Source organism: Rhinopithecus roxellana, chromosome 16 (genome assembly GCF_007565055.1).
Source record: "Rhinopithecus roxellana isolate Shanxi Qingling chromosome 16, ASM756505v1, whole genome shotgun sequence".
Classification (NCBI taxonomy): Eukaryota; Metazoa; Chordata; class Mammalia; order Primates; family Cercopithecidae; genus Rhinopithecus; species Rhinopithecus roxellana.
In genome coordinates this window covers 42,307,717-42,335,594 of record NC_044564.1, presented here as the reverse complement: position 1 = coordinate 42,335,594, position 27,878 = coordinate 42,307,717, and the positions used below count along the sequence as shown (strand labels likewise).

Below are 27,878 nucleotides of genomic sequence, written 5' to 3'. Positions count from 1 at the left end.
GCACAGGAGAAAGATGGAGGTTGGAAGACACAGTAAGTCAGCACCCTCCACCTTCTACCTGCTTTTTCTAGCTGTGCTGGCATCTGATTGGATGATGCCCACCCACATTGTGCATCCTTCAATCCAATCAAGTCGACACTGAATATTAACCATCACAACAGGTCATGTGCTTTCCTTCCCATAGATGCAATGTTCCTTGAAGAAAGAGTGTGTCTCCATATCTATTATAACCTGACACAATTGGTGCTTAGTAAATATTCATTAAGGTAGAAATTGATCTGACTTACTAGCTACAAGGAGGATATATGAACCTCAGTATGCCTGTCAGTATTTTGAGAGAAGGTTGGATATGTCCAACCCAACCTTAACCCATTCCCCGTTTAGAAAACAAATGTGCAGCTCACTGCCAGTGCAGTATTCTCAGGGCAAATGGGAAATGGGTTAAGGGGATATATGTTAACCAAGACTGATAGAAGTCAATAAAACATTTTTTTAAATTGCAACACTTCAGCTATTCTGTTCCAGGTCATCTTTCCTCATTTTGCCATAACAATCCACAGTTCATTACTTTAAGTTGAACCATGTGAAACTGACGAGAATCAACTATTTTAGACGAGGACACCCAGCAATATCATATGGTGTAACCTAAAAATGTCGAGGAAGATGGGAGATGTGAACTTGTCAATGCATCTAACACCTCCAGGGGTATCATCTAATCTTCTCGTAAGCTTTTGACACCTTCTTCTTAGAACTGAAAAGTTTCCACATAACTCAGTTTTTGTTGGCATCTTTGCAACAAAAATATCACTTGGGTTTCCTCCAACATGCAAACTAGCAGTAAATTACCATGATTACAAAGGTAAAGGTAAAATATCCTAAAACAAAGAGAAATGCAGATTATCATTTGGTGGATGTGTTTTGCTAGGGAACTAGATGATGTCAGAGGGCTGCCTTCTGTTTCCATTCTAAAGAACAAAGGTGAGAAAAAAATAAGAATTAATGTTGTGACATTAAGGACATTGTAAAAAAATACAAAACGTGTGCATATGTAGGTGTGTATATATATTTCAATTTTCTATTTTACTAGTTTTGGCAATTATAATTTGTTTTACAACAAACTTTACTAGCAAAGAAAAGGAAGGAAGAAAAAAGGAAGAAAATTAGGAAGAGGAAGAAAAAGGGAGTGAGAAGGAAGAAAAGAAAAAGAAGCAAGATCTCCTTATTTAAAAAGAATTAATCCTCCACTTGTGTTTAATGGAGCAAAGCAGCTGCTGTGATCCCTTGAAAGAAAACTGTCAAGAATTCCACTGATCTCCTTGAAGTGACCACGTCATAGTGGCAAAGTCAAGCATGGCTCACTCATGAATCTCAGACATTTCTGTCACCAGAATCTACATCCTGCAGACAGTGACAGGCAAAGCAAGGGGCAGGAGATAGGCTCAGTGCAGAGACGTCAGCATTGTTGAGGAGCGAGCTTGACCATCCAGGATTATGTTGGGTTACAGAGGTACAGAAGTGTTGGGATATAGAGATTTAACAAGAGGGGGTCCAAAAGAGATGACTGTCAGTCGGACATGGTGGTTCACACCTGTAATTCCAGCACTTTGGGAGACCAAGGCAGGCAGATCACTTGAGGCCAGGAGTTTGAGACCAGCCTGGCCAACACTGTGAAACCCCGTCTCTACTATAAATACAAAAATTGACTGGATGTGGTGGTGCAAGCCTGTAATTCCAGCTACTCGGGAGGCTGAGGCAGGAGTATCACCTGAGCCTGGGAAGCAGAGGTTGCAGTGAGCCGAGATCATGCCACTGCACTCCAGCCTGGTCAACAGAGTGAGACTCTGTCTCAAAAAAAAAAAAAAAAAAAAAGGAGAGAGAGAGAGAGACTACTGTCATTGTCATTATCCTTTGAGTTATATTCCTACTCCAGGAAGGAGAAAAATGAAGATTCATGGATTATATGTGGAAATCTATTAGAGAAATCAGAAACCTCCTGTTTGACTGCTTTTATTTCATGTTATGGTTTTCTGAAAAATTTTAAACGTTTTGAAAACTAAATCTTGACTATAAATATTTCATTTTATGTACAAATAATCTACAATAAAGATATGATTATCATGTTTGAAATTGTAGTACACTACTTTAAAAGTAGAAGATTTAGGAAGATGGAAGCATAGCACACTCTCCTGGCTCATGTGTGTATCAAAACAATATGAATAAGCTCCACTCACTTGTTTCTTCATGTACAACTTACAAGATTTCTCCACTTTTTCCTCTCTCCTTCCGTCTCCCTCACTCCCTCCCTCTTAGTTTTAAAGGGTGTTTTTTTCTGATTACAAAAGGAATACATACCCAGTGAAATAAATTCAGTGATCATCAAAACATAAAAGAAACTCAGAATTTATCCCTGATTTCACCACCTGAAGACAATCACTATTACATCCTAGTATAAGTTCTTCCAGACTATTTTCTATACAAATGCCCACCAAGCTGAACAAATATCTGGAACTCTCAGCACATAGCAAGGACTCAAAAAAAGTTGGCTGTTGGACGGATGTATTGGCTTACGCCTGTAATCCCAGAACTTTGGGAGACCAAGGCAGGCAGATAACTTGAGGTCAGGAGTTTGAGACCAGCGTGGCTGACATGTTGAAACCCTGTCTCTACTAAAAATACAAAAGATAACTGTGCATGGTGGCACACGCCTGTAGCCCAACTACTTGGGAGGCTGAGGCACGAGAATCTTGAACCCAGGAGGCAGAGGTTGCAGTGAGCCAAGATCACACCACTGCACTCCAGCCTGGGTGACAGAACGAAATTCCTTATCAAAAAAAAAAAAAAAAAAAAAAAGTTGGCTATTAACACTCTTTCATTTTTAACCAATCTTTTGGACTTAAGATATTCTAAATACATTTTCTTTCAAAATGTATATGATCATTTGAATGAATGCAATTTACATAATTCCTCTATTAATGGATAATAAGCTTTATTTTCTACTTTTCTTTATTATAAACTATGCAGTAAGCATCCTCATTCCTACAGATGTGCACATATGTCCATTTTTTCCTAAAAAGAAGACAGACTTGTGTATAAACTATTCCAGCAGTTTGATATCTGGCTTATTGCTAAAACTTCCTGTGCATTAGTTTCCTCAATTGTAACAGTTGGTAATAATATCTGCTTGCAAAGTTGTTGTAATGATTAAATACTTATGTGTATAAAGTGGCACTACAGACCCTGGCTCAGAGGTAGAATTCAATAAATGATTATATTTCTTTAAAATAATTTACTAAAAATAGACTAATTGGCTGAAGGTTAAGCACAATCTAAAAACTATTTACAAATACTGTCAAATGGACATCCAGAAAAATTATACCAATTTCTACTGCTATCAGTAGGGTTGGAGATTGCTCATTTACCATTTCCTTCAGAACTCTGGGTACTATCAATTTTTTAAACCTTTGTCAATTTTATAGGTGAGAAGTGCTTTCTTGTTTTTTATTTGGATATATTTTATTAGCTGGAAACTTGACATATTCTTATACATCTATTAAGTATTTATTTCTCTCATGAATTGTCTATTCAAATCAATTACATATCTTTCTACTGAGTTCTTTTAAAAATTTAAGGTTATCCTGTATTTTAATAACAGCACAACTTTGAAGATCTTGCTTTCAGGCCAGGAGCCATGGCTCATGCCAGTAATCCCAGCACTTTGGGAAGCTGAGGTAGGCAGATCACTTGAGGCCAGGAGTTTGAGACCAGCCTGGCCAACATGGCAAAACGCTGTCTTTACTAAAAATACAAAAATTAGCCAGGCATGGTAGTGTGCGCCTGTAATCCCAGCTACTGAGAGAGACTAAATATCCAATTTTAAGAATTGTTGTCCCCTAATTCAAGTTAAGTAAAATGTATTCCCTTGTACTACATAATTATTAGGTCTTAAGCCAGGGCTTCTCAACATCAATCTATTAACACTTGGGGCCGGTTAATTCTTTGCTGTAGGAGGATTTCCTGTGTGTTGTGGAATGTTTAACAGCATGTCTGGCCTCTACCGAATGTCTGAAGACGTTGGCAAATGTCCCATGAGGAGCAAAATCACTCCTAGTTGAGAAACACTTCTCTAAGCTAATCATCGTTGGGTGGTGCCTTGGTTCATTTTGTGCTGCCATAACAGAATGCCACAGACTGGTAATTTATAATGAACACAAATTTATTGGCTCACAGTTTTGAAGGCTAGAAAGTCCAATATCAAGATACTAGCATCTGGTGAGGGTCTGCTTCTTGTGTCAACTTATGGTGGAAGGTCAGAAGGCATATGAGAGAGAGAGAACCCAATTGAAAGACTTTTTATTAAAGCATTAAACTAGTCATGAAGGTGGAGCCCTCATGGTCTCTTAAAGGCAGCCCTCTTAACGGCAGCCCCACCTCCTAATGCTTTTACAATGGCAATTAAATTTCTTTTCTTTCTGTTTTTTGCTTTTTTTTTTTTTAGACAAAGTCTCAGTCAGTCGCCCAGGATGGAATGCAGTGGCGTGACCTCGGCTCACTGCAACCTTCACCTTCCAGATTCTAGTGATTCTTGTGCCTCATCCTCCCAAGTAGCTGGGATTACAGGTATGTGCCACCACACCTGGCTAATTTTTGTATTTTTAGTAGTAAAGACAGGGTCTTACCAGGTTGGCCAGGCTGGCCTCGAACTCCTGGCCTCAAGCCATCCACCTGCCTTGGCCTCCCAAAGTGCTGGGATTATATCCGTGAGCTACTGTGCCTAGTCAGTACTTTTTACTACATTTTAAAAAACCAACCTGTGTGACAATTTGGTAATACCTCTGCTATGGCTTGAATATCCCGTTTGAAACTCATGTTGAAATTTAATTGCCATTCGTGACAGACTGAAAGGTGAGACCTTTGGGTCATGAGGGCAGAGCTCTCACGAATGGATTAATGCTGTTATTGAGAGAGTGGGTAGGTTATCTTGAGAAAGGGCTCCGGACAAAAGGATTAAGTGTTGACCCTATTAGTTTGTTTTATTTTTTATTTTATTTATCTTTGTTTTATCTTTCTGTCTAGTGCACTCACTTGCTGCGTGATGCCTTCTGCCATGGGTTTACCTTCATCAGATGTTGGTGCCTTGCTCTTGGACTTCTCCGCCTCTAGAACTGTGAGTCAAATGATCTTCTGTTCTTTATAAATTACCCAGTCTGTGGTATTCTGTTATAGCTACAGAAAATTGACTAAGGCAACATTTTTTTTCTGTTAATTTCAATCTAAAAAATATTGTAGCCATGCTCTTTGGCACGGAACTTTGATGTCTAACTTACTCATCATCTTGAATTCAGAACTACCTCAAAATGACCTCTTGGTCAGAAGGTATACCTGAGCTCACTTCTATATGGAGGTGAACTGGCTTTCTTATATTTCATTATTGGACTACTCAGTGATCATAAAAAGGAAGCCAGTTTTAATGCCATCTCATTAGAGTTGATCATTACAGCAATTTGCTGTGTGCTTTAAATAGTTACACTTAAAACACTTGGTAAAATATGTAACCTTGAACTCACTATCCCTTAATACTTATCAAAAGCCTGATTGAGATAAAAAAATATTTTTGGAGAATTGCCTGTTGGATAAGTAGCCTACCCATTTCTCTCCATGTTAATGTATCTATCCCTATAAAAAGACAGACAGACAGAAAAATTATTACTTAAGCTCTAATACATGGCTTACCTGCCTCACCCGATTCATTTATTCAACATATATCTACTTCAGGCATGGTGCTTGGTCTTAGGGAGGTAGCAATAAAGAAAATACAAATTCCCAGCACTCAGGGAGTTTGTACTCTATGAGAGGGTGTACTAAGTAGTTATTGCTATATAACAAACCACCCCCAAATGCAGTGTCCTTAAAAAAAAAAAAAAACTCATTATTAGAATTCTTAAAACATAAGAGGCAGGTTAGGCCAGTCAAAGAGACTGGTGACTTGGCACTGCTCCATGTATTGTTCATTGCCTAGCAGCCTAGGCCAGGCATGTTTCCATTGCAATGGCCCAGAGCGAGACAGTACGCCTAACCGTGTGAGTGCTTTCCAAGCTCTGCTTGCATCACAGCAGCTAATGTGTTATTGGCCTAAGCAAGTCATATGAATGAACGCAAAGAGTGAGGTGGAATGCCCCCCCTCACAATAGGGGAATGCTGCAAAGTTAAATGACCAGATACAGAGAGAGGTAAATTAATGGAATGAATGGTGAAATTATTACAGAGAGAGACAGAAAACAAGCAAATAAGTAGTGATAAGTACTGTAAGAAATAAGCAGAGTAGAAAAAGAAAAATAAGGAGTAGAGGAGGGATAGAGGGATAATGTTATTTTTCATAATATGGTTAAGGGAAGCTGCTTCAATTAGGAGGTATTTGAAGAGAGATCTCAATGTGAGGAGGGATCATTTGGGGGAATTTGAGGAATACAAGCTAAAAGGAACAAAATAGAAAAATAATGAAGAGAATAAACACGAGTGAAAAGACAACCTAGCTGGAAGCTATGAACTTGTATTCCCATCAACCCATATGGTTGCCTGACCACTGCTATCCATTTGTTAAATGCATTTGCAGGAATGCAGAGAGACACTAACTTAATTTTTCTGCTCACATTGTCTACAGACCTGCTAGTCTGATGATGAGATATCAGTAGTTAAGGCTGAGGCAGTCCTCATGTTGTTCTTTTCATTCCAAATGCTTGGATGAATTTTATGCAATTAGAGAAAAAGTCAAACAGTTTGTACTGACCACAGCCACTAAAGGACAAATTCAAATTCTATACTTCCTCAGAGACCAGCTCAAATGTCTGACATAGTCAGTGAGTAGAATTAAACCTTCTTTGTTTAGGAATTCGTCCATTAACCGTGTAATGTTGAGAACAAAACAAAGCCAAACTTGTATTCAATACCACAAAGCCGCAATCAACTGAGTCTTTCTTAAAAGGATATGAAAAGCAAGAAAATCTTTAGTATGCCATAATTAACATTCAAATGGAAGAGAAATCAATTCAGTAGTAAAAATATGTGGTTAAAAATGTCATAAGCTAACATCACTAAGTTTGATTTTCAAATCTGAAGTTTAGTTGAAAGGATGCTTAGGGTTCATTTTATAAAATATATAATTGATTTATAATCACTGTCATTTAAAATGAAAGTTTTCTTTTAAAACCGATTATTACATTAGTTCAATTTGAATACCCATTTGGAAGGATTTTATATCAAAAATCCCACTAGATGGTGCTCTTTTAACTTTCTGGAAGGGAAAGTTGAGGCCATTTGAATCTGTAACTGATGCTGGAATCAGCTAATTTAACATTAATGAAAGCAAACTGGTGCATCTGACTCAGAATTTCCTTGGATATAAAAAGCAGAGTGTATAATCTAAGAACAGTATAAACGTGATAATTGACAGAGACTACTCTTCTTTTTTTTTTTAGATGGAGTTTTGCTCTTGCTGCCCAGGCTGGAGTACAATGGCGCAATGTCGGCTCGTTGCAACCTCTGCCTCCTGGGTTCAAGCGATTCTCTTGCCTCAGCCTCCCTGGTAGCTGAGATTACAGGCGCCCGCCACCACGCATGGTTAATCTTTGTATTTTTAGTAGAGACGGGGGTTTCACCATGTCGGCCAAGGTTGGTCGCAAACTCCTGACCTCCAGCTGATCTGCCTGCCTCGGCCTCCCAGAGTGCTAGGATACAGATGTGAGTCACCACGCCTGGCCTGGTCTTCTTAGCAGTGGAAAAACACCATGATTTCTTTCAAAGAAGAGATTCTGGGAACATTTATGTCCATGCTCTTTGGGAAGTAAGGTTTTATAAAATATGAACATTGGAAAACTTTAGACATTATCAGGTTCAACTTAGTAATTGTTGAATTGAACTAAATAATTTAATTAGAAACATACTTCTGTTAGGCTTGGGCGTGGTGGCTCACGCCTGTAAACTCATCACTTTGGGAGGCCGAGGTGGGCGGATCATGAGGTCAGAAGATCGAGACCATCCTGGCTAATACAGTGAAATCCTGTCTCTACAAAAAAATACAAAAAATTAGCCAGGCGTGGTGGCGGGTGCCTACTGTAGTCCCAGCTACTCAGGAGGCTGAGGCAGGAGAATGGCGTGAACCCAGGAGGCCGAGCTTGCAGTGAGCCTAGATCATGCCACTGCACTTCAGCCTGGGCAACAGAGCGAGACTCTATCTCAAAAAAAAAAAAAAAAAAAAAGAAACATACTACTATTATACATGAGGCTTAAATGTACCAATAGCCTTTTCTGTAATTACAAATCTGTTTCTGTGATACTGTATGTAAATTCTCTCTATATAAAGTACTTAAGCTAGCTCTCCACGATGTAGAAAATATTATTTATTAATAAGTGCTTGATCATATTACAACTTCTACAGCACATGTCTGTGTGTGCATGTGTGTATATACTAGGGAACAAGGGATTTGTTGTTTTCTTATAACCTCACATACACGTTTATTATGTCAGTAATGGTATGTCTTATCAGGATTTATGGAAGTGCATAAACTTAGAAAACAGTTTTATATATAGTTCATAAAACAGCTCTTTGTAGACTAGCATATTTCCAGGCAAATAATTATTAAATAAAGAATGTTGGCTGGGCACAGTGGCTCACGCCTGTAATCCCAGCACTTTGGGAGGCCGAGACAGGAGGATCATGACATCAGGAATTCGAGACCACCCAGACCAACAGGGTGAAACCCCATCTCTACTAAAAATACAAAAAGTAGCTGGGTGTGGTGGTGCACACCTGTAATCCCAGCTACTCAGGAGGCTGAGGCAGGAGAATCGCTTGAACCCAGGGGGCGGAGGTTGCAGTGAGCCGAGATCACGCCATTGCACTCCAGCCTGGGCAACATAGCAAGACTCCATCTGAAAAAAAAAAAAAAAAAAAAAATGCTGGCCGGGCACAGTGACTGAGGCGGGCAGATCACCTGAGGTCAGGAGTTCAAGACCGGCATGGCTAACATGGTGAAACCCCGTCTCTACTAAAAATACAAAAATTAGCTGGGCATGGTGGCACGTGCCTGTAATCCCACCTACCCAGGAGGCTAAGGCAGAAGAATTGCTGGAACCTGGGAGGTGGAGGCTGCAGTGAGCTTAGATCGTGTCACTGCACTCCAGCCTGGGCGACAGGGTGAGACTCGGTCTCAAGAAAAAAGAATGCTGAGATATAAACTGTGATTAAAACAGTCAGGAAATAGGATATTTGAAAGTGAGTACTTGGTTTACTTATGCATTAGTTAAGATTCTTACTGGGAATGATGTTATATTGTGATGATAAAAGCATATACTAGAACAAGAAGAGTGTAGATATCATAGAAATACAAAAAATACTGTGTACATTTATCAAGCTAATGCATCTCCTTTGACAGTGAATATATTAATATTGAAGGAACAGTGTGCATTTAAGTACTTGGTAAGTGTTGATGTCAACTTAATTTTCTAAACAGAAGTATAAACATGAGGTTCAAATTTGCTAGTAACCATTTTTGTTTTTGAAATATATTCTCTATTTGTGACTTTTGAAACGACCCTGGGTAGACATCTCTTAGGTGAATCAAAAGAACTTGCTTACACTCAGTAATAGCTAAATTCAGTTGTTTTTTTTTTTTTTTTGAGATGGAGTTTCACTCTTGTTGCCCAGACTGGAGTGCAATGGCACGATCTCGGCTCACTGCACCCTCCGCCTCCCAGGTTCAAGCGATTCTCCTGCCTCAGCCTCCCAAGTAGCTGGGATTATAGGCTTGTGCCACCACGCCCAGATAATTTTGTGTTTTTAGTAGAGACAGGGTTTCTCCATGTTGGTCAGGCTGGTCTCGAACTCCCGACCTCAGGTGATCTGCCTGCCTCGGTCTCCCAAAGTGCTGGGATTACAGGTGTGAGCCACTGGGCCCAGCCGTTTTCTGGGTTTTTATCTTTCTTGACATCCCTACACTTTTGTTATTGCTGATCTCCCTTTCTTCCTGTAAGTCCTCTTGGATTTCTATGTCAGCCCACTCCAGGTATACTGGCTTTTGTGGTAGGTCTGTTTTCTCAAGTTCATTTTGTTCCTCCCTAAATGGATGGTTTCCTCACAGTTTAGTCCTTATTCTTCTGCTTTTCTTTACAATTCTTTACTCCAAGGTGTCATCCATACATTGAGTATCAATGGTTGCTTCTGTGTAGGGAGCCTCAGGCAGTCATCCTAGCATTCTAGCAGTCATCCTCAAGCATTCTAGACTCTCATTGGAATCCCATTCCTTAATTTCTAACTAACACTAGACACTTCCTCCTGAGTGACTATTTACACTCCGTCCCAAATATTTTTGCCTAGATTTTGAATCTCATGGAACCTAAAACTAAAACTCTTTATCATCGCCTATAAAACCAATGTCTTGTTTTCATGTTTCAGTTGCTCTATATGACACAACCTTATTATATTTACCTCATCTACTACAGTTAATCAATTTTGAAGGCTGTAAATTCCACGTTTATGACCTCCATCACATCAATGTCTTTCTATTCATTTGAATTGCATTGGCCTAGTTGAGATCTCTAATTACCTCCTGCCTAAATCTCCATAATGGACTTTTCGCTGCTCTTAAACTCTGGGACTTTCTCACCCCACCCCATCCTGGTCAGTGCTTCCCACCTGTATGTTTTATTTTACTTGCATTAACAGATAAGTAGGGGAGGGTAGGTGAGGCAGAGTGACAGTGGCTGGCCTTAGAACTGCACATTGACGTGTGGTCCAGGCTCTGGGGAAGGGCTTAACAGAAATAGCAACACACACATGGTCACACAGCTTCCAGTTGAGTCAATGGTTCACAAAGGACGGAAAGAAATCAGAGGCAGGAAATCAAGATCATGGTCAATATTTGAAAGTCCAGAGAGGAAGAGAGTTCATTTCTGGAAGGTCTTTCACATCCTGTCTAAATCAATATTGGCTCACAAATGGAGAGGTTGGGCTGAACCAACAAGGAGGGGCAGTGGTATCAGTGGATTCAGTTCAGAGTGAGCTACCTAACCCCACTGCCCTGTGCCACAGGACAATTAAGAACAGACTCTCAGCACGTCACATGCACAGCCCAACTTCTCCATCCTTCACCTGGACCTACTTCACACTTCACTGCTTGACCTGTTCTTGATGATCTGAACCTTTGACCCTTGGACTCATTACCTATTTATAGACTGGCAGTTGTTGCCTGTCCTGACACTTAAGCAGCTCTCTGGCACTGAGCCTGGCTTCCCTCCTCAGTCATAATTTGAATTTACTCCCTTTGATGACATGGCTTCCCTCTCTCAGCCAAACATCTCCCTTGCTACAGTCAGTTGCAGGCCCCAACTCACCTTTTATAGATATAGGTACATACAGAACTGTTAACTAGATAAGTAATTAAGTAGTGAAAAGGTAAAGAGAGAATTCTAAGGTACTGAGGAGGCAGTTACTGCAAAAGCAGATACAACCCCAGGGTTTGAGTGAGCAAAGGGACAGACTTGGAAATTTAGAAGAGGGGCCCTCAAACTGAAACTCAGACTTCTGAGGCGAGGGGGTGCTTGACTGGCCCCTGTGACTCTGAGTTCTGAGAAGCAAACTTCTAAGAATGGAGAACAATGAGGTTGGTTCTGACTGTTTTAAGATAGTGAGGTAATGATAATTCTGAAGTGTTGGAAAAAATGCAAGCCAGATTAAGGTGCTGTTAAAGTGATACGGCAGAGCATAACTGCTGGCTACTTGAGACTGAGATGTCAGGGAAGACCTCACCTCTATGATGAGGTGATATCTGGGCACAAAACTGAATAACAAGGAATCAGCTTTTAATATCAGCCATGTTAAAATCTGAGATCAAAAGCACTGATGGACATCAGTATTTGTTACCCTCTTTTTCTGGGAAGAGCTCAGCTGTTTTAAGTATTTAGAGTCAGAGGAAGGTGCTTGAGAGTTCCTCATTGTACATCCCTCTTTCTAGTATTTTACTGGGATCACAGCATAATCGATATTTTAGTACATGCTGGTGAGGCACCACATTCAGATACTTTTCTTTCTTGGATATTTTTACCAAGCACCCTGTGCAGGGATATTAAATTATCATGTAGAAGCTCTTAACTCTCAGGCTTATCTCATCCTCTGGGGCACCCCCTAGTTGACTTCGACTCAGCAAACCCTTTAAAAATTATTTTAAAAATAATTATAGTTTGATAGAAAGTTAGAAAAAAATCTATAGGGAGGTCCCATATACCCTTCACCCCAGTTTTCTCCAGTGGTAACATCTTGTATAACTATAATGCAACATCACAATAAGAAAATAAAGATATTGGTACTATCCATGGAGCTTATTCAGATTTCTCCACTTTTACATGCACTTACGTGTGTGTGTGTGTGTGTGTGTGTGTGTGTAGTTTAATGCAATGTTATATAACCACTGACACAATCGAGATACAGAAGTGTATCATAAACATAAGGCCCTTCCTACTATCCATATGTAGCCACACCTATCCATCCTACTTATACCTAACCTCTGGCAACAACTAATTTGTTCTCCATCTCTATAAATTTGTTACTTCAAGAATGTTTCACAAATACGATCATACAGGTTTTCACTCAGCATGATTCCCCTGAGATCCATCCAAGTTGTTGCATGTATCCATAGTTCACCTTTTTTATTGCTGAGTATTCCACAGTGTGGACATACCACAGTTTAACCATTCACCAGTTGAGAACAATTTGGGCTGTTTCCAAGTTTTGGCTATTCATGTACAGCTTTTTGTGAGATCTATAAGGTTTCATTTCTCTGGATAAATGTCTGGGAGTGCAATTGCTGGGTCATATAGTAAATGCATGTTTAGTTTTTGTGGCAACTGCCAAATTGTTCTCCAGAGCGCTTAACTATTTCACAATCCCACCTCCAGTGAATAAATGATCCAGTTTCTCAGTATCCTAACCAGCCTTGGTTTTGTCACTATTTTTTTACAACCATTCTGATAGGTATAATATGATAAGATATTCTGATATCTCATTGTGGTTTTACTTTTCACTTCCCCAATGGTAATGATGTTGCACATGTTTTCAGGTGCTTATTTCCATCTGTATACACTCTTCAGAAATTGTCTGCTCATGTCTTTTGGTAGGCTTTTGAGAGTTCACATCCATGTCTATCAATTATCCAATAAGGTTCAGATCCTGCTCACAGCAGTTCATCAATGTGCATACATAGTTTTCCCAGGGAGTTATAACATAACACACAACATAATAGCATTTCTGATACATCATTCTTCACCAGTTTAGAAGGGCAAAATAATACATGCTCACTATAAAAAATTAAACTTGAAAGAACAGAAAAAATACACATCGTCAAAAGTCTCACCATATAGAGATAACCACTGTTAATATTTGGTGAGCATACTTCTAGATTTCTTTCTGTATGTAAATGCTCTGCACACTTAAAAACTCATCAATTTATATAATTAGTGGGATACTATTCTGCACCTTGTTTCTCACAAGCATATATTATCAACATCCTTCCACACTAGTATAGACTTTCATTATCATCTTAATGCCTGTATAGTAACCCACTATGTGTGTATGTTTACTTAACTAGTTTCCCTATTAACAGATATTTAGGTTGTTTCCATTTCTTTTTGCTATTATAAACAATGCTTTAAATAATGTTCTTGGCTGGGTGTGGTGTCTTACGCCTGTAATCCCAGCACTTTGGGAAGCCAAGGTAGGTGGATCACTTGAGGTCAGGTGCTGGAGACCAGCCTGGCCAACATGGTGAAACCCTGTCTCTACTAAAAATACAAAAATTAGCTGCGTGTGGTGGCACTCGACTGTAATTCCAGCTACTTGGAGGCTGAGGCAGGAGAATCACTTAAACCCTCCTGGGAGCGGAGGGTGCAGTGAGTCAAGATTGCACCACTGCACTCCAGACTGGGTGACAAGAGCGAGACTCTGTCTCAAGAAAAAAAGGTTCTTATGGAAATAACTTTTTGGATTTTTATAATTATTTTCTTAGGGTAAATCTGTAGAAGTGGGATTGCTGAATCAGAATCGGTCATATATACATGTACTTATGTACACTGATATATATACACATATGTACTGTGTCAGTTTGTAAATGTTTAGGAACTGCCTTTTAGAAAGATTGTGTCAATTTACATTTTCCTCTGCCCTGCTTAAGATATATATATATTTTTTTCCCTGAGATGGAATTTTGCTCTTATTGTCCAGACTGGAGTGCAATGGTGTGATCTTGGCTCACTGTAACCTCTGCCTCCTGGGTTCAAGCGATTCTCCTGCCTCAGCCTCCTGACTAGCTGGGATTACAGGTGCATGCCACCATGCCTGGTTAATTTTTATTTTTTATTTTTAGTAGAGATGAGGTTTCACCATGTTGACCAGGCTGGTCTGAAACTCCTGACTTCAGGTGATCCACCTGCCCTGGTCTCCCAAAGTGCTGGGATTACAGGCGTGAGCCACTGTGCCCGGCCTTAAGATTCTTATAAGGTTTTTACCTTTTTGCTTGTATTCCCCTTCCAGTGATTTTTTCTCTTCTTATTAAGGATTGGAACACATAGTCCAAAGAAATTTATTATTTACTACTTATTTTTTCACTGTGTCACCCAGTGTGCAGTGGCACCATCATAGTTTACTGCAGCTCTGAACTCCTGGGCTCAAGAGATCCTCTCTTTCACCCTTCGAGTAGCTGGGACTATAGGCATGTGCCATCATGCCAGGCTCCAAATAACTTTTTATTGTTTAAAAATTTTAAAGCATAAACAGATGGAGCACAAGGCTCTGTGAAGTTAGATCAGTAAAAGTCCCATACCTATAAAACGGCCATCTTCTACACCTGTTCCTCCAGGACACCTGCTTCAACAGCTTTGTGGTCTGCTTCAACAGCTTTGTTATCTGGCCATCTAGCCTGCTCCCACAATGCCCATGGGGAATGATAAAGACAAGCAGCACACAAATGACGTTTACTTGTGGACAAAAGAACTAAGATTAGGAGAAAAAAAAAATTCCAAGATTACTACCAGCATGCCAAAATTTTAAAGATGAAGAGCTGTGGCATGGAAACTATACATAAAACTGCAAGTCCTACTTGCAAAGTTAGAGATTTATTATAAAGTTAGATGATAATTGCAATTTGGGGTCATTCAGATGCTCTCCCCCTCTTTTTGTTTTCCATTTGATCAAAGAATGCAGTATAGCATTTTAATTGTGATCTAGAGAAAGAATAACTTACACTGACATACTTCCTAATTTGAAACTCAAGCTTTATAGTAGTCCTTGGGCTTATTTTTCGAGGTACAACAGAAATTTGGTTTGTTGGTTTAATGAGCATACCTTTTACATGGTGATGTTAATATATTTTTGCTTACAAACTTCCTTAGATGGATTAAGCAATACAAAGACTGAATGCAAAATATTGTCTTTCAGTATTTACGAAGCAAGTTCATGTACATCTAACACTAGATAAGAATTCGGTTACAGTACGCATCCACTTATTTCTAACACTTCCTCAGCAGAATTTTTTCATTGCTTTATGCTTATACCTCTAACTTTTCAGCAACATCCCTTCCCCTTTCTCACTTCCACAAAATTTTCCTAGATTGTAGAAAACTAATATGAAAGCGTTTGCAAGATACTTAAGATGCATTTTTGGAGTTCTGGAAATTCTTTTAACTTTGAATTTGCAGTGCTAGATATAACAGCGGAATTTTGCAGTTTCTGTGTATCTGGCTTCTTATTAATAGCGTGATGGCAAAATGCCTCATTATGTATAGCTCTTCCCTTTCCTAGGTATTTGAGCCTCTATTAGTTTCTCCCTGCAGGTGTTCTGAAGTAGATTGTTAGCTGAATGCAAGAGAAGCAGGAGGGGTGGTGGCCAATCAGAAGGGCCAGGTTCCAGTTCTTCCACAGAACATTGGTTGTATGACCTTGCACACATCCCTAACATTTCAGTTTCATTATATTTAAGACTAAGAGGTTGGCGACCTCATAAAGGTCCTTCACATATAAAATTATATGAAAATCATTCATAAACTCATGTCAAAATTTACAGTTTTTGTCAGGCATTCTACTTACAAAGGCACACCTGAAACATTTAATTTTGAAAAATCTGGTGACTATGCACAAAAAGTAGTAAAATGACACAGGAATTAATAGAAATCGATCATTATTCATTTAACGTGAAAAGAGAAAACGCTCAATGTACACTTTTTCTGTCCTGAAGATGATTAATTATAGTTCTCTAAACCTCACATTTAGCATCTCTGTGACCTCAGGCCTTTGGGATTACTTCTAAGTAAGACCAAACGGGTCGAAAGAGCTGTAATTGTAATTTATTTTAGGTCAGTGGTTCGGTGGAGGCTTAGGGGTCAGGGGTCCAGCACTCCCAGTATTTCTTGGAGGGTGTTCAGCAGTTTTCAGACCGGCTGACTCTAACTCTTATATGAAGGGAAGCGTGTCACTCTTTGGAATGAAAGACGGCTCCGCATAAATGACTTGACCAAAAATGGGTGCTCATCTCAGATGCAGGGCAGGGACTATGTAATTCCATCCTCCACTCGCAGCAGGAAGTTAAGTCCTCCTAAGGGCCAGGCGCTCGGAGGACCAGGCGGGAGGTTACAGGCGCCGAGACACCCAGGCTTGCTGGACCCTCCCAACCTGTAATAATGGGGGGAGCTGCTCCCTGGGACAGCCCCCTGGAAGCCTCCGGCAACTGGGCTGGGATCTGCCCACCCTTACTCAGGGGTGAGCCCTCTCGTACGCTTGGAGGCGGCCACCACCTTCTAGGGGGAGGGGCGTTCCCGTCGGGCGTAACCGCCCCGCACCCGCCCCGTTCCGGGGGGCCGTTGGGGGCTCTAATCTGCAGAAGGGGGCGGGGTCGGAAAAAAATCCGGTAGCTCCCGGCTGGTGTCCGGTTGCCAGGCGATGGGGAGGAGGCGGGGCCGACAGGAAAGAGGATCCGTGCTCGGCGCGAAAAGGGTACCCTCCAGAGCCGCGGCCGCGCAGCCGCCTTTCCTCCCTCTCCGGGCTGCGCGCCCAGGTCTGTGCCGCGCTCCGCCTCCAGTCGAGCACAGATCTGCGCACGCGTCGTCAGAGCGGCCGCCTCCGTCCCTGGCTGAGCTCGCGCTGGGGCTGCGCGGCGGACCGGTGGGGGCGCCGCAGCCGGAGCCGCCGCGGAGCCGGTGAACCGAACGGCCTTGCGGGAGGGGCGTGGGGAAGGCGGCGGGAGGAGGAGCGCACGGGCCGGCCGCCGTGCCCACCACGGCTGAGGAGCATGGTTTTCGAGTCGGTGGTCGTGGACGTGTTAAACCGGTTCTTGGGGGACTATGTGGTGGACCTGGACACGTCCCAGCTCTCTCTGGGCATCTGGAAAGGTAAAGAGGCCGCCGCCGCTTCCTGGCCTCTCCTGCCTCCGGGCCATTTCTCTGCCCGAGCGGGCTCCGGCGTTCTCGGGGCTTCCAGCACCTTGCTCGCCGGGTGCAGCCACCTGCCGCCGCCAGCCTCCGGGTCAAGTTACGTAAAGCCGGGCGGCAGTTCCCGGGCCTCCGCCCTCGAGTTGTTTATATTTTGGGGGGGAAGGAGAGGGTCATGAGTGCGGAATGAAAAGGTTTGTATTTTCTGAGCGGAGCCAACCTGCAGTGGGCTCCTTGGGTCTGGCGTTCAAGTCTCGGCGAGGGGCCCTTCTCTACCCTTGGCCCCGCGTGGTCCGGCTTTAGCTGCGCGGGGCGAGGAATCGAGACGACGCCCCCCTGGGCTGGGTCCCATCCCTGTCCTTTGCCCCCCTGGGGTTATGACGGAGGCCCCAGAAAGCCCCCGCGTGTTGCATGCTGCCTCGCACTCAAAAGGCAGGGCGCTGTGACCTGGGACGCCCGCTTCCTTGCTTCCCCAGCCTCAGTTCCCGGCTAGACCCGTGGTGCTTTCTGCTCTCCCGCTTCCGGCCGTAGGACCCGGACGCCAGCTCTCTAGCCTGGGTTCGGCCGATAACAAAAAGGAAACTCACGTGTAGAGTAACTCAGAAAGTTGTTTGTGTGGTTGCAGCTAACAGCCTGACCCAGGAATGTGTCACATTTTCAAGGCTTCAGGATATGTGGGTCAGAGTGAATTGCCGAATTTTAAAGAAAAACCAAGGCGTGCGGTGCAGACGTCTCAGACCACGCTGCCTGGGTGGTGAAGGACCGAGCTTTCCTTGTGTCCGTTTAGTTTGGGGTTCTGCCTTACTGAGAGCCTCATTTTTAATGTTTTCATCTGTTTTTGTATTATTCTATTGTTTATTTTAAACACCCGCTAGACATTAGACTCCTTTATGAAATGAATTTCCCAGGCCAAAGTGAGGGTTAATTTTGTGTGTGAATAGCGTGTTTAAATACATATTTAAAGTAATTTATTCTTGTCTATGCACACACTTCCAGCCTTGTTCTAAAATGCTTATCTTGACTCTTGTCGTTTATGAGATGATGTAAACAGGTAATTTAGTTTGATTTTAAAGAATGTTACTACGGTGGGGACCTAGTGTCATGATGGAGAGTGAGTGGACTACAAAAACTAGGGTCATAGCGATGGCTGCTCTGCCTGTTTGATTAGTACGAGAAACTTGCAGACTGTTTATGCAGCTTCTTAGTTGCAAAGTGAAAATGAAATTTGTCTCCCATCTACCTCAGAAGGAAGCCTTAAGAATACTTGAGGTGAAATTTGATCTGTAGTGGAACCTTGCTTCTGCATTCAGGGTGGAGGTTTGTTTAGAGTGTGACTAATCAACTTATTTATTTAAAATTTACATGCAGTAAAATTCACTCTTGTGATACAGTTCTTGACAAATGCTAAGAGGCTTGTATCTACCACCACAATAATGACACATAAAAGTTTCATCAAGCCTCCCGAATTCTCTCAGCTGCTCCTTTGTAGTTGACCTCACCCCGCCTCCTGGCAACCAGTCATCCGTTTCTATCCCTCTGTTTGTTTGTTTGTTTTTTTTTCGCCCTGTCGCCCAGGCTGCTGTGCAGTGGCGCTGTCTGGGCGCACTGCAACCTCCGCCTCCCGGGTTCAAGCAATTCTCGTGTCTCAGCCTCCCGAGTAGCTGGAACTACAGAAGCGTGCCACCATGCCCGGCTAATTTTTTGTATTTTTAGTAGAGACGGGGTTTCACTGTGTTAGCCAGGATAGTCTCCATCTCCTGACCTCGTGATGCGCCCGCTTTGGCCTCCCAAAGTGCTAGGATTACAGGCGTGAGCCACCGCGCCCAGCCCCATCCCTCTAGTTTTATCTTTTCCGGAGTACATATAAATGGAATTATATGGTATGTAGCCTTTTGGGTCTGGTTTTAATTCATCCATTTATTGCATACATTAGTGAATTTCATTTCTGTATTTTCGAGTAGTATTTCATTCTGTGGATGGACTGTATGTTTGTTTGTTTTTGAGAGAGAGTCTCACTGTCGCTCAGGCTGGAGTGCAGTGGCACAATCTTGGCTCACTGCAACCTCCATCTCTCAGGTTCAAGTGATTCTCGTGCCTCAGCCTCATGGATAGCTGGGACTACGGGCACGCCACCATGCCCCGCTAATTTTTGTATTTTCAGTAGAGACGGGGTTTTGCCATGTTGGCCAGGCTGGTCTCAAACTCCTGACCTCAAGCGATCCGCCTGCCGCTGCCTCTTAAAGGGCTGGGGTTACAGACATGAGCCACTGCGCCCGCCTAACTGTAAGTATTTATCTGTTTGATGGTTGAAGGATATTTCAGTTTTTGGAGGTTATGAATAAAGCTGTCATAAACATTCATGTACAGGTGTTTGTGTGAACATAATTGTTATTTCTGTTGGATAAATACCTAAGAGTGGGATTGCAGGGTCATTTTAAATTGGATTGTACGGGTTTTTTTGTTTTTGTTTTTGATTGAGATGTAATTCATATACCACAAATTTCACCCTTTTAAAATGTACAATTCAGTGTTTTTTAGTATAGTCACAAAAGTGTACAACCATCACCATTCTCTTGTTTCAGAACATTTTGGCACCCCAAAATTAAACCTTATGCCCATTAGGAGTGACTCCCAATTTCCTCCCACTTCTCACTGCTGCACCTCTGGCAACCACTAACCTACTTTCGGTCTTTATGGATTTGGTAATTCTGGACGTTTCATTTAAATGGAATTATATAATATATGGCCTTTTGTTTCTGGCTTCTTTAACCTAATGTATTTTCAAGATTCCTCCATGTTGAAGGATGTATGACTATTTCATTTGCTCTTTGGTTGAATAATATTCCATTGTATTCATAGACCACAATTTATCTGTATTCACCAGTTGTTGGATATTTAGATTATTCCTAAACATCCACCTTTTGGATATTATGAATAATGCCACTGAACATTCATGTTCAAGTTTTTTTGTGGATGTATGTTTTAAATTCTCTTGGATATATACTTAGAAGTGGAATTGCTTGGTCATATGCTGACTCTTTGTGTAACCTTTTGAGGAACAGCCAAACTCTTTTTCCAAAGTGTTTGTTTTCTTATTGTTGAGTTTTGAGAGTTCTTTAAATATTAAGCATACGAGTTCTTCATCAGATATGTAATTTGAAAATATTTTCTCAGTCTTTTCCCATTTTGTCTTTTGTAGAGCATACATTTTAAATTTTAGGTAAAGCCCAGTTTATAAAACATTTCTTTTATGAATCATGGCTTTTGGTATTCATATCTAAGAAATCTTTTCCCAACCCAAAGTCAAAGATGTTCTCCTATGTTGTCTTATGGAAGTGTCATAGTTTTAGGTTTTGGATCTCTTTTTGGGCAAGGTATATGATATGTGTTAAAGGTTGAGGTTCATTTGTTTGCATGTGGATGCAAATATCTAATTGTTCAGCACCACTTGCTAAAAAAGACGATCCTTTCTCTGTTGCATTATCTTTCCATTTTGTAAAAAAAAAAAAAATCAGTAGACTTAATACTGTGTGGATTTAGTCTGTCTCAACAATCTGTGTGTCTGTCATTTCACCAATACTACACTGTCTTGATAACTGTGTCTTTGTAGTTAGTCTAGAAATCAGGTAGTGTGATCCCTCTAACTTTAGTCTTTATCAAATAATTAAAAAGTTATTGTCCAGGTGTGGTGCTCATTCCTGTAATCCCACCACTTTGGGAGGCTGAGGCGGGAAGATGGCTTGAGCATAGAAGTTTGAGATTACAGTGAGCTCTGATCATGCCACTGCATTCCAACCGAGGCAACAGACAGCGAGACTCTTGTCTCAAAATAAAATAAAATAACATGTCAGTGTTTTATTTATAGAAATTGGTTATGTTTTGGTAGGTGAAACTTTAAATAATAGCTGGAGTATTTTTTTAAAATATTCTTTGAGAATTTCAAAAGTAGTAATTTGACAAATTTGGAGGATTTTTAAAAAACATTGTTTGAAAATTTCTGTAATAGAAACTAGATGGCCAGACGTAGTGGCTCATGCCTGTAATCCCAGCACTTTGGGAGACTGAGGAGGGTGGATCACTTCAGACCAGCCTGGCCAATGTGGTGAAACCTCATCTCTACTAAAAAAAATAAGATACAAAAATTAGCTGGGTACTGTGGCGCTTGCCTGTAATCCCAGCTACTCAGGAGACTGAGGAAGGAGAATTGCTTGAAGCTGGGAGACATAGGTTGCAGTGAGCTAAGATAGCGCCACTGCCTTCTAGCCTGGGTGACAGAGCGAGACCCTGCCTCAAAAAATAAAATAAAATAACAATAAAAAGATAGAAACTAGATGCTGCATAGGAAAATTTTAAGATAATATTTTATGGTCTAACACAAAGGACCTATTGGTAGTTGTAAATGTGTGCTTTTGCTAGGCTTCTGTGTAATAATCCAGCAAATTTCAATATTAGCATGTTAGTATAATAGTATCAATTAGTATTCAGTCATTACTAATAATGGATGGTGATCTGAAAATTTGTTGCTGAGATGGATTCTTTGGAAATCAGAATGTATTTTCCCATGGAAGCATTCTTATATATGAATGATGAGTTTTCCAAAAACCTGTTTAATTATAATGCAGCAGAAGAGTGCTGCGGTACTGGGTTCAATACAGTAAGTAGACTCACTGCTAGAAGAATCTGTCTGACAGGGAAGGAAAAAGGAATTGAGCTTCATTCCAGGACTGACTCTTGGCAAATTTTGATGTGGGTAAGGTATACTTTTTATACACTTCTATTTATAATTCTCCCTTCCCATATATCATCTAGAGAGGTGGTAATATTTCATAGACTCATCTGAAATTTATCCTCCCACCTTTCTCAAGCAACGTAGCATTTCACATGTTTTCTTTTTCTTTTTTTTTTTTTTTTATTTGAGACGGAGTCTCGTTCTGTCACCCAGGCGGGAGTGCAGTGATGTGATCTCCGCTCACTGCAACCTCTGTCTCATAGCCTCAAGTGATTCTCCTGCCTCAGCCTCCCAAGTAGCTGGGATTAAAGGTGCCCACCACCATGCATGGCTAATTTTTGTATTTTTAGTAGGGACGGGGTTTCACCACGTCAACCAGGCTGGTCTCGAACGCCTGACCTCAAGTATTCTGCCCACCTTGACCTCCCAGAGTGCTGGGATTACAGGTGTGAGCCACAGCGTCTGGCTATTTCACATATTTTCTTTAAGAGCTAGGCTGCATCAGGATCAGCCATAGGTGCTTGTTATGAATACTAATTTTTGAACCTGCCCTCAGAGATTATAAATTATTTATCTGGAATAGGACATCAGAATCTTTTTTTAGGCCGGGCGCGGTGGCTCAAGCCTGTAATCCCAGCACTTTGGGAGGCTGAGACGGGTGGATCGCGAGGTCAGGAGGATCGAGACCAACCTAGCTAACACGGCGAAACCCCGTCTCTACTAAAAAATACAAAAAACTAGCCGGGCGAGGTGGCGGGCGCCTGTAGTCCCAGCTACTTGGGAGGCTGAGGCAGGAGAATGGCGTAAAGCCGGGAGGCGGAGCTTGCAGTGAGCTGAGATCCGGCCACTGCACTCCAGCCTGGGCGACAGAGCGAGACTCCGTCTCAAAACAAAAAAAACAAAACAAAACAAAACAAAAAAAAAAACCAGAATCTTTTTTTAAACAAATGACACTGGGGACTGTGATGCACAGTTGGGTACATTTTAAGAGAACATTAAGGAGAAAAATGGAATTTTAAATAGACAAAAGCAGTAGTAAAGGTGGCTTGTGTGATGGAATTATCATTTGTAACACAGGAAGTACCTGTACTTCATAGCCCCTTCTTAAGTTAGCCTCCCTTGTCACTATTTTGTTTGCTCCAAAATCATGATACTTGGACAAATTTGTAATTTTTTTTGATAATGCCTAACATCTTTATGTAACATTAGAAGTTCAGATTTCTTGTCTATTAACTAATATACATATTCTGTTTTTGAAATGTTAATCTCCCAGTTTTCCCTTTATAATAGAATCATGTGTTTAGTGGCCACTTAACTGCATACCCCCATTATCCAGAAGCAGTACAGGAAAATGAAGATTCAGTTAGGATACAGTTTTTTATTTTAAGGAGTCATTTTTCTGTGCCCAGAATACACTAGGGAGCCGAACAAATGATTCTTACAGTCTGGTGGTAATGATCAATTCTAATTCCTTACATATTATTTTTATATTTATGTTCTGCGATATTTTAATAGAACTTTAAAGACTATGAAACATTTTATTATAAAAAGTGTTACGAGATTTTATAGTACCTCTGCATATACCCATTATCTAGATTCTGTCATTAGTATTATATATTAACAGGTTTATTGAGGTATAATTGACATCAGGTAAAATGTATGTTAAAGTCCACAATTTGATAAGTTTTAGCGTATATATGCATACAGGTAACAATCGTAACATGATAATGAACATATATATCATACCTTAAAGTTTCCTTGTGCCTTTTTGTAAACCACATCTTCTAACCCTCCTTGTCCCTTTTACCCTTTTTGTCCTCAGGTTTTTGCTGATTTGCTTTCTGTTACTGCATATTGAGTTTTCTAGACTTGTATAAATGGGATTGTACAGTTTGTATTCTTTCAGTCTGGCATATTTCAGCATAATTATTTTGAGATTCATCCATGTAGTAGTACAATCAATAATTTATTCCTTTTTATTGTTGACCATAGCAAGTGAGGTGAGGATGTGGAAAAAACTGGAAATCTCTATTATATCTCTCCTGGGGATGTAAAATGTTACAACTTGGGAAAACAATTTGGCAATTTCTTTAAACATACATCTACCATATTATCAAGCCATTGCACTTCTGCATGTTTACCCAAGAGAAATGAAAGCATATGTTCATGCAAAGATGTGCACACAAATGTTCATAGCAGCTTTATTTTTAATAGCCCCAAATGGGAAACAATCCAAGTATCCATCAACAGGTGAATGGACAAACTGGCATATCCGTATAATGGAATACCATTAGTACTTAACCACACGCTTTGTCACTATCCATGCATCAATTCATATTATTAAATGTATTTCAGAGTAAGTTATAGAGATGAGTTCATTTCCTCCTAAATACTTTAGCATGTGTATCATTAATTAGAGTTTAATATTTGCTTATTTTTTCCTTTTGAGGTAAAATTTATATAGAAGAAAATATGCAAATCTTAAGTGTACATTGACTGAGTTTTGACAAATACATACACGTGTGTAACTCAAACCCAGTCAAGATATAGAACATGACCATCACCCCAGAAAGTCTTTTTCCTGATCTTTCCTAATCTTTTCCGACCCTCATCTTCAGAGGCAACAAATACTCTGATTTTTTTTTTTTTTCTGTTATACATACACATCTGTTCCTGCTTTGCTGAGTGTTTTCTTTTCCTTCAAGAATGTTGGGGCCGGGCATGGAGGCTCATGCCTGTAATTACAGTACTTTGGGAAGCTGAAGTGGCCAGATCAGTTGAGGCCAGGAGTTCGAGATCAGCCTTGCCAACATGGTGAGACCCTGTCTCTACTAAAAATACAAACATTAGCTGAGTATGGTAGCAGGCACCTGTAGTCCCAGCTACTTGGGAGGATGAGGCACGAGAATCGCTTGAACACAGTAGGTGGAGGTTGCAGTGAGCTGAGATTGTGCCACTGCACTCCGGCCTAGGTGACAGAGCAAGACTCCATCTCAAAACAACAAAAACAAAAGAATACTGGATTTTGTCAAATGTTTTTTTCTGCATCTATTATAGGATTTTTTTCTTCTTTAACCTGTTGGTGTGATAGATTACAGTGATTGATCTTTGAATATTGAACTAGCCTTGCATACCTAGAATAAATCCCATTTGGTCACGATGTATACATTTAGCCCTCAGTATCTTCAGGGGATTGGTTCCGAGACCTATGCAGATACAAAAGTCCACAACAGGGAGGGCATGGAAGCTCCCCACCACCTTACTTTGCCCTGTCCATCTCTTTATCTGTATCCTTTGTAATATCCTTTATGATAAACTGTTAAAATATAAGTATTTCCCTGAGTTTTGTGAGTTATCCCAGCAAATTATCAAACCAAATTAAAAAGTTGTGCGAACCCAAGGCCGGGCGTGGTGGCTCAAGCCTGTAATCCCAGCAGTTTGGGAGGCCGAGGTGGGTGGATCACGAGGTCAGGAGATCAAGACCATCCTGGCTAACATGGTGAAACCCCGTCTCTACTAAAAATACAAAAAACTAGCCGGGCGTGGTGGCGGGCGCCTGTAGTCCCAGCTACTCGGAGGCTGAGGCGGGAGAATGGCGTGAACCCGGGAGGCGGAACTTGCAGTGAGCCGAGATCGAGCCACTGCACTCCAGCCTGGGCGACACAGCAAGACTCCATCTCAAAAAAAAAAAAAAAAAGGCCGGGCGCGGTGGCTCAAGCCTGTAATCCCAGCACTTTGGGAGGCCGAGACGGGCGGATCACGAGGTCAGGAGATCGAGACCATCCTGACTAACACAGTGAAACCCCGTCTCTATAGCTGGTCAGTCAGAAGCACAGATCACAGCCTGGGGCTTGTGACTGGCATCTGAAGTGAGGGGCATTCTTATGGAACTGAGCCCTTACCGTGTGGGATATGACACTATCTCTTTTTTCTTTATTTTCTGCGAGATAGAGTCTTGCTCTGTCGCCAGGCTGGAGTGCAGTGGTGCAATTTCGGCTCACTGCAACCTCCGCCTTCGAGGTTCAAGTGATTCTCCTGCCTCAGCCGAGTAGCTGGGACTACAGGCGCCCGCCACCACGCCAGGCTAATTTTTGTATTTTTAGTAAAGACGGAGTTTCACCATGTTGACCAGGATGGCCTCAATCTCTTGACCTTGTGATCCACCCGCCTCGGCCTCCCAAAGTACTGGAATTACAGGTGTGAGCCACCGCGCCCGGCCTGATATGATACTATCTCTAGGTAGATAGTGTCATTATTTAATTGAATTATAGTTGGTGTCTGTTCAAGAACTGTTTAGGGATGGGAGGGAAAACTTCATACATCTGGTTATAGAAGGGTTCTGTGTTGAGTATGAGAGTAGAGAGAAAAAACTTTATTTTCCTTTGACAGTATCATATTTATAGCTGTTTTCTGTTTGTTTTACTTGTTTCCTTTTTAAAGTCTTCCCCTCCTCTTTTGCCTTCTCTGGTTTTAATTCATCTTTTGATATGATTTATTTTTTTCTCCTGTCTTAGCATACCAATTATACTTCTTAATTTATTTAAGTGGTTGTCTTACAGTTTGCGCTGTTTACCTAAAACTACTCCAAGTCCACATCCAAATAACATTATAAGTCAGGCACAGTGGCTGACGTCTGTAATTCCAGCACTTTGGGGGACTGAGGCCAGCGGATCACTTAAGATTAAAAGTTCGAGACCTGCCTGGTCAACATGGTGAAACCCTGTCTCTGCTAGAAATACAAAAAATTAGCTGGGCATGGTAATATGCGCCTGTAGTCTCAGCTACTCAGGAGGCTGAGGTATGAGAATTGCTTGAACTGGGAGGCAGTGAGCGGAGATTGTATCACTGCACTCCAGCCTGGGCGACAGTGCGAAACTCCATCTCAGAAAAAACAAAACCAAAAAAATCCCACTGTACTACTTCACGGAAAATGGAGGTAGTATACATAATACTCTGTCTTACAATAGGGTATACAGATTCCTCCCTTCTGCCCATTATAACATTGTTGTCATTATTTTCACTTATCCATAAGCTGTAATAATCCAGTGAATTGCTGCTGTTAGTATTTTGGACATCATTTTTCTGTTAATTTAAGAATAAGGAAGAAAAAACTTAATTTACCTTCATCTCTTAATTCTCTAATGCTCCTGTAAATCTGAGTTTTTGGTTTAAATCATTTTCTTTCTTTCTGAAGAGCTCCTTTATTTATTTTTATTTTTGAGATGGAGTCCCGCTCTGTTGCCCAGCCTGGAGTGCAGTGGCGCGATCTCCGGTTACTGCAACCTCCGCCTCCCGGGTTCAAGCAATTCTCCTGCCTCAGCCTCCTGAGTAGCTGGGACTACAGACGCACACCACCCTGCCCAGCTGATTTTTGTATTTTTAGTAGAGATGGTGTTTGACTATGTTGGACAGGATGGTCTCGATCTCTTAACCTCATAATCTGCCTGCCTGGGCCTCCCAAAGTGCCGTGATTACAGGTGTAAGCCACCACTCCCGGCCTGTCTTAACTATTTTAAGTGTATACTTCATGTCATAAGTACACTTACATTGTTGTGCAACCATCACCACCATTCATCTCCTGAATTCTTCATCTTGCAAAACTGAACCACCATACCTGTTAAGCAGTGACTACCTATTCCACCCTCTTCCTAGACCCCAGTAACCTTCATTCTACTTTTGATCTCTG

The 27,878-nt window shown here is 41.2% G+C and overlaps 1 protein-coding gene across 1 annotated transcript in view; it reads left to right on the top strand.

Annotated features, from left to right (window-relative positions):
* The first annotated feature begins 17,153 nt into the window (after positions 1–17,153).
* The window catches only part of VPS13A (vacuolar protein sorting 13 homolog A), a 257,283-nt gene continuing 246,558 nt past the window's right edge, over positions 17,154–27,878 (top strand). The window contains 1 exon segment of the mRNA XM_030919695.1: positions 17,154–17,424. Within this exon segment, the coding sequence (XP_030775555.1) occupies positions 17,325–17,424 (100 nt within the window). The 5' untranslated portion in view covers positions 17,154–17,324.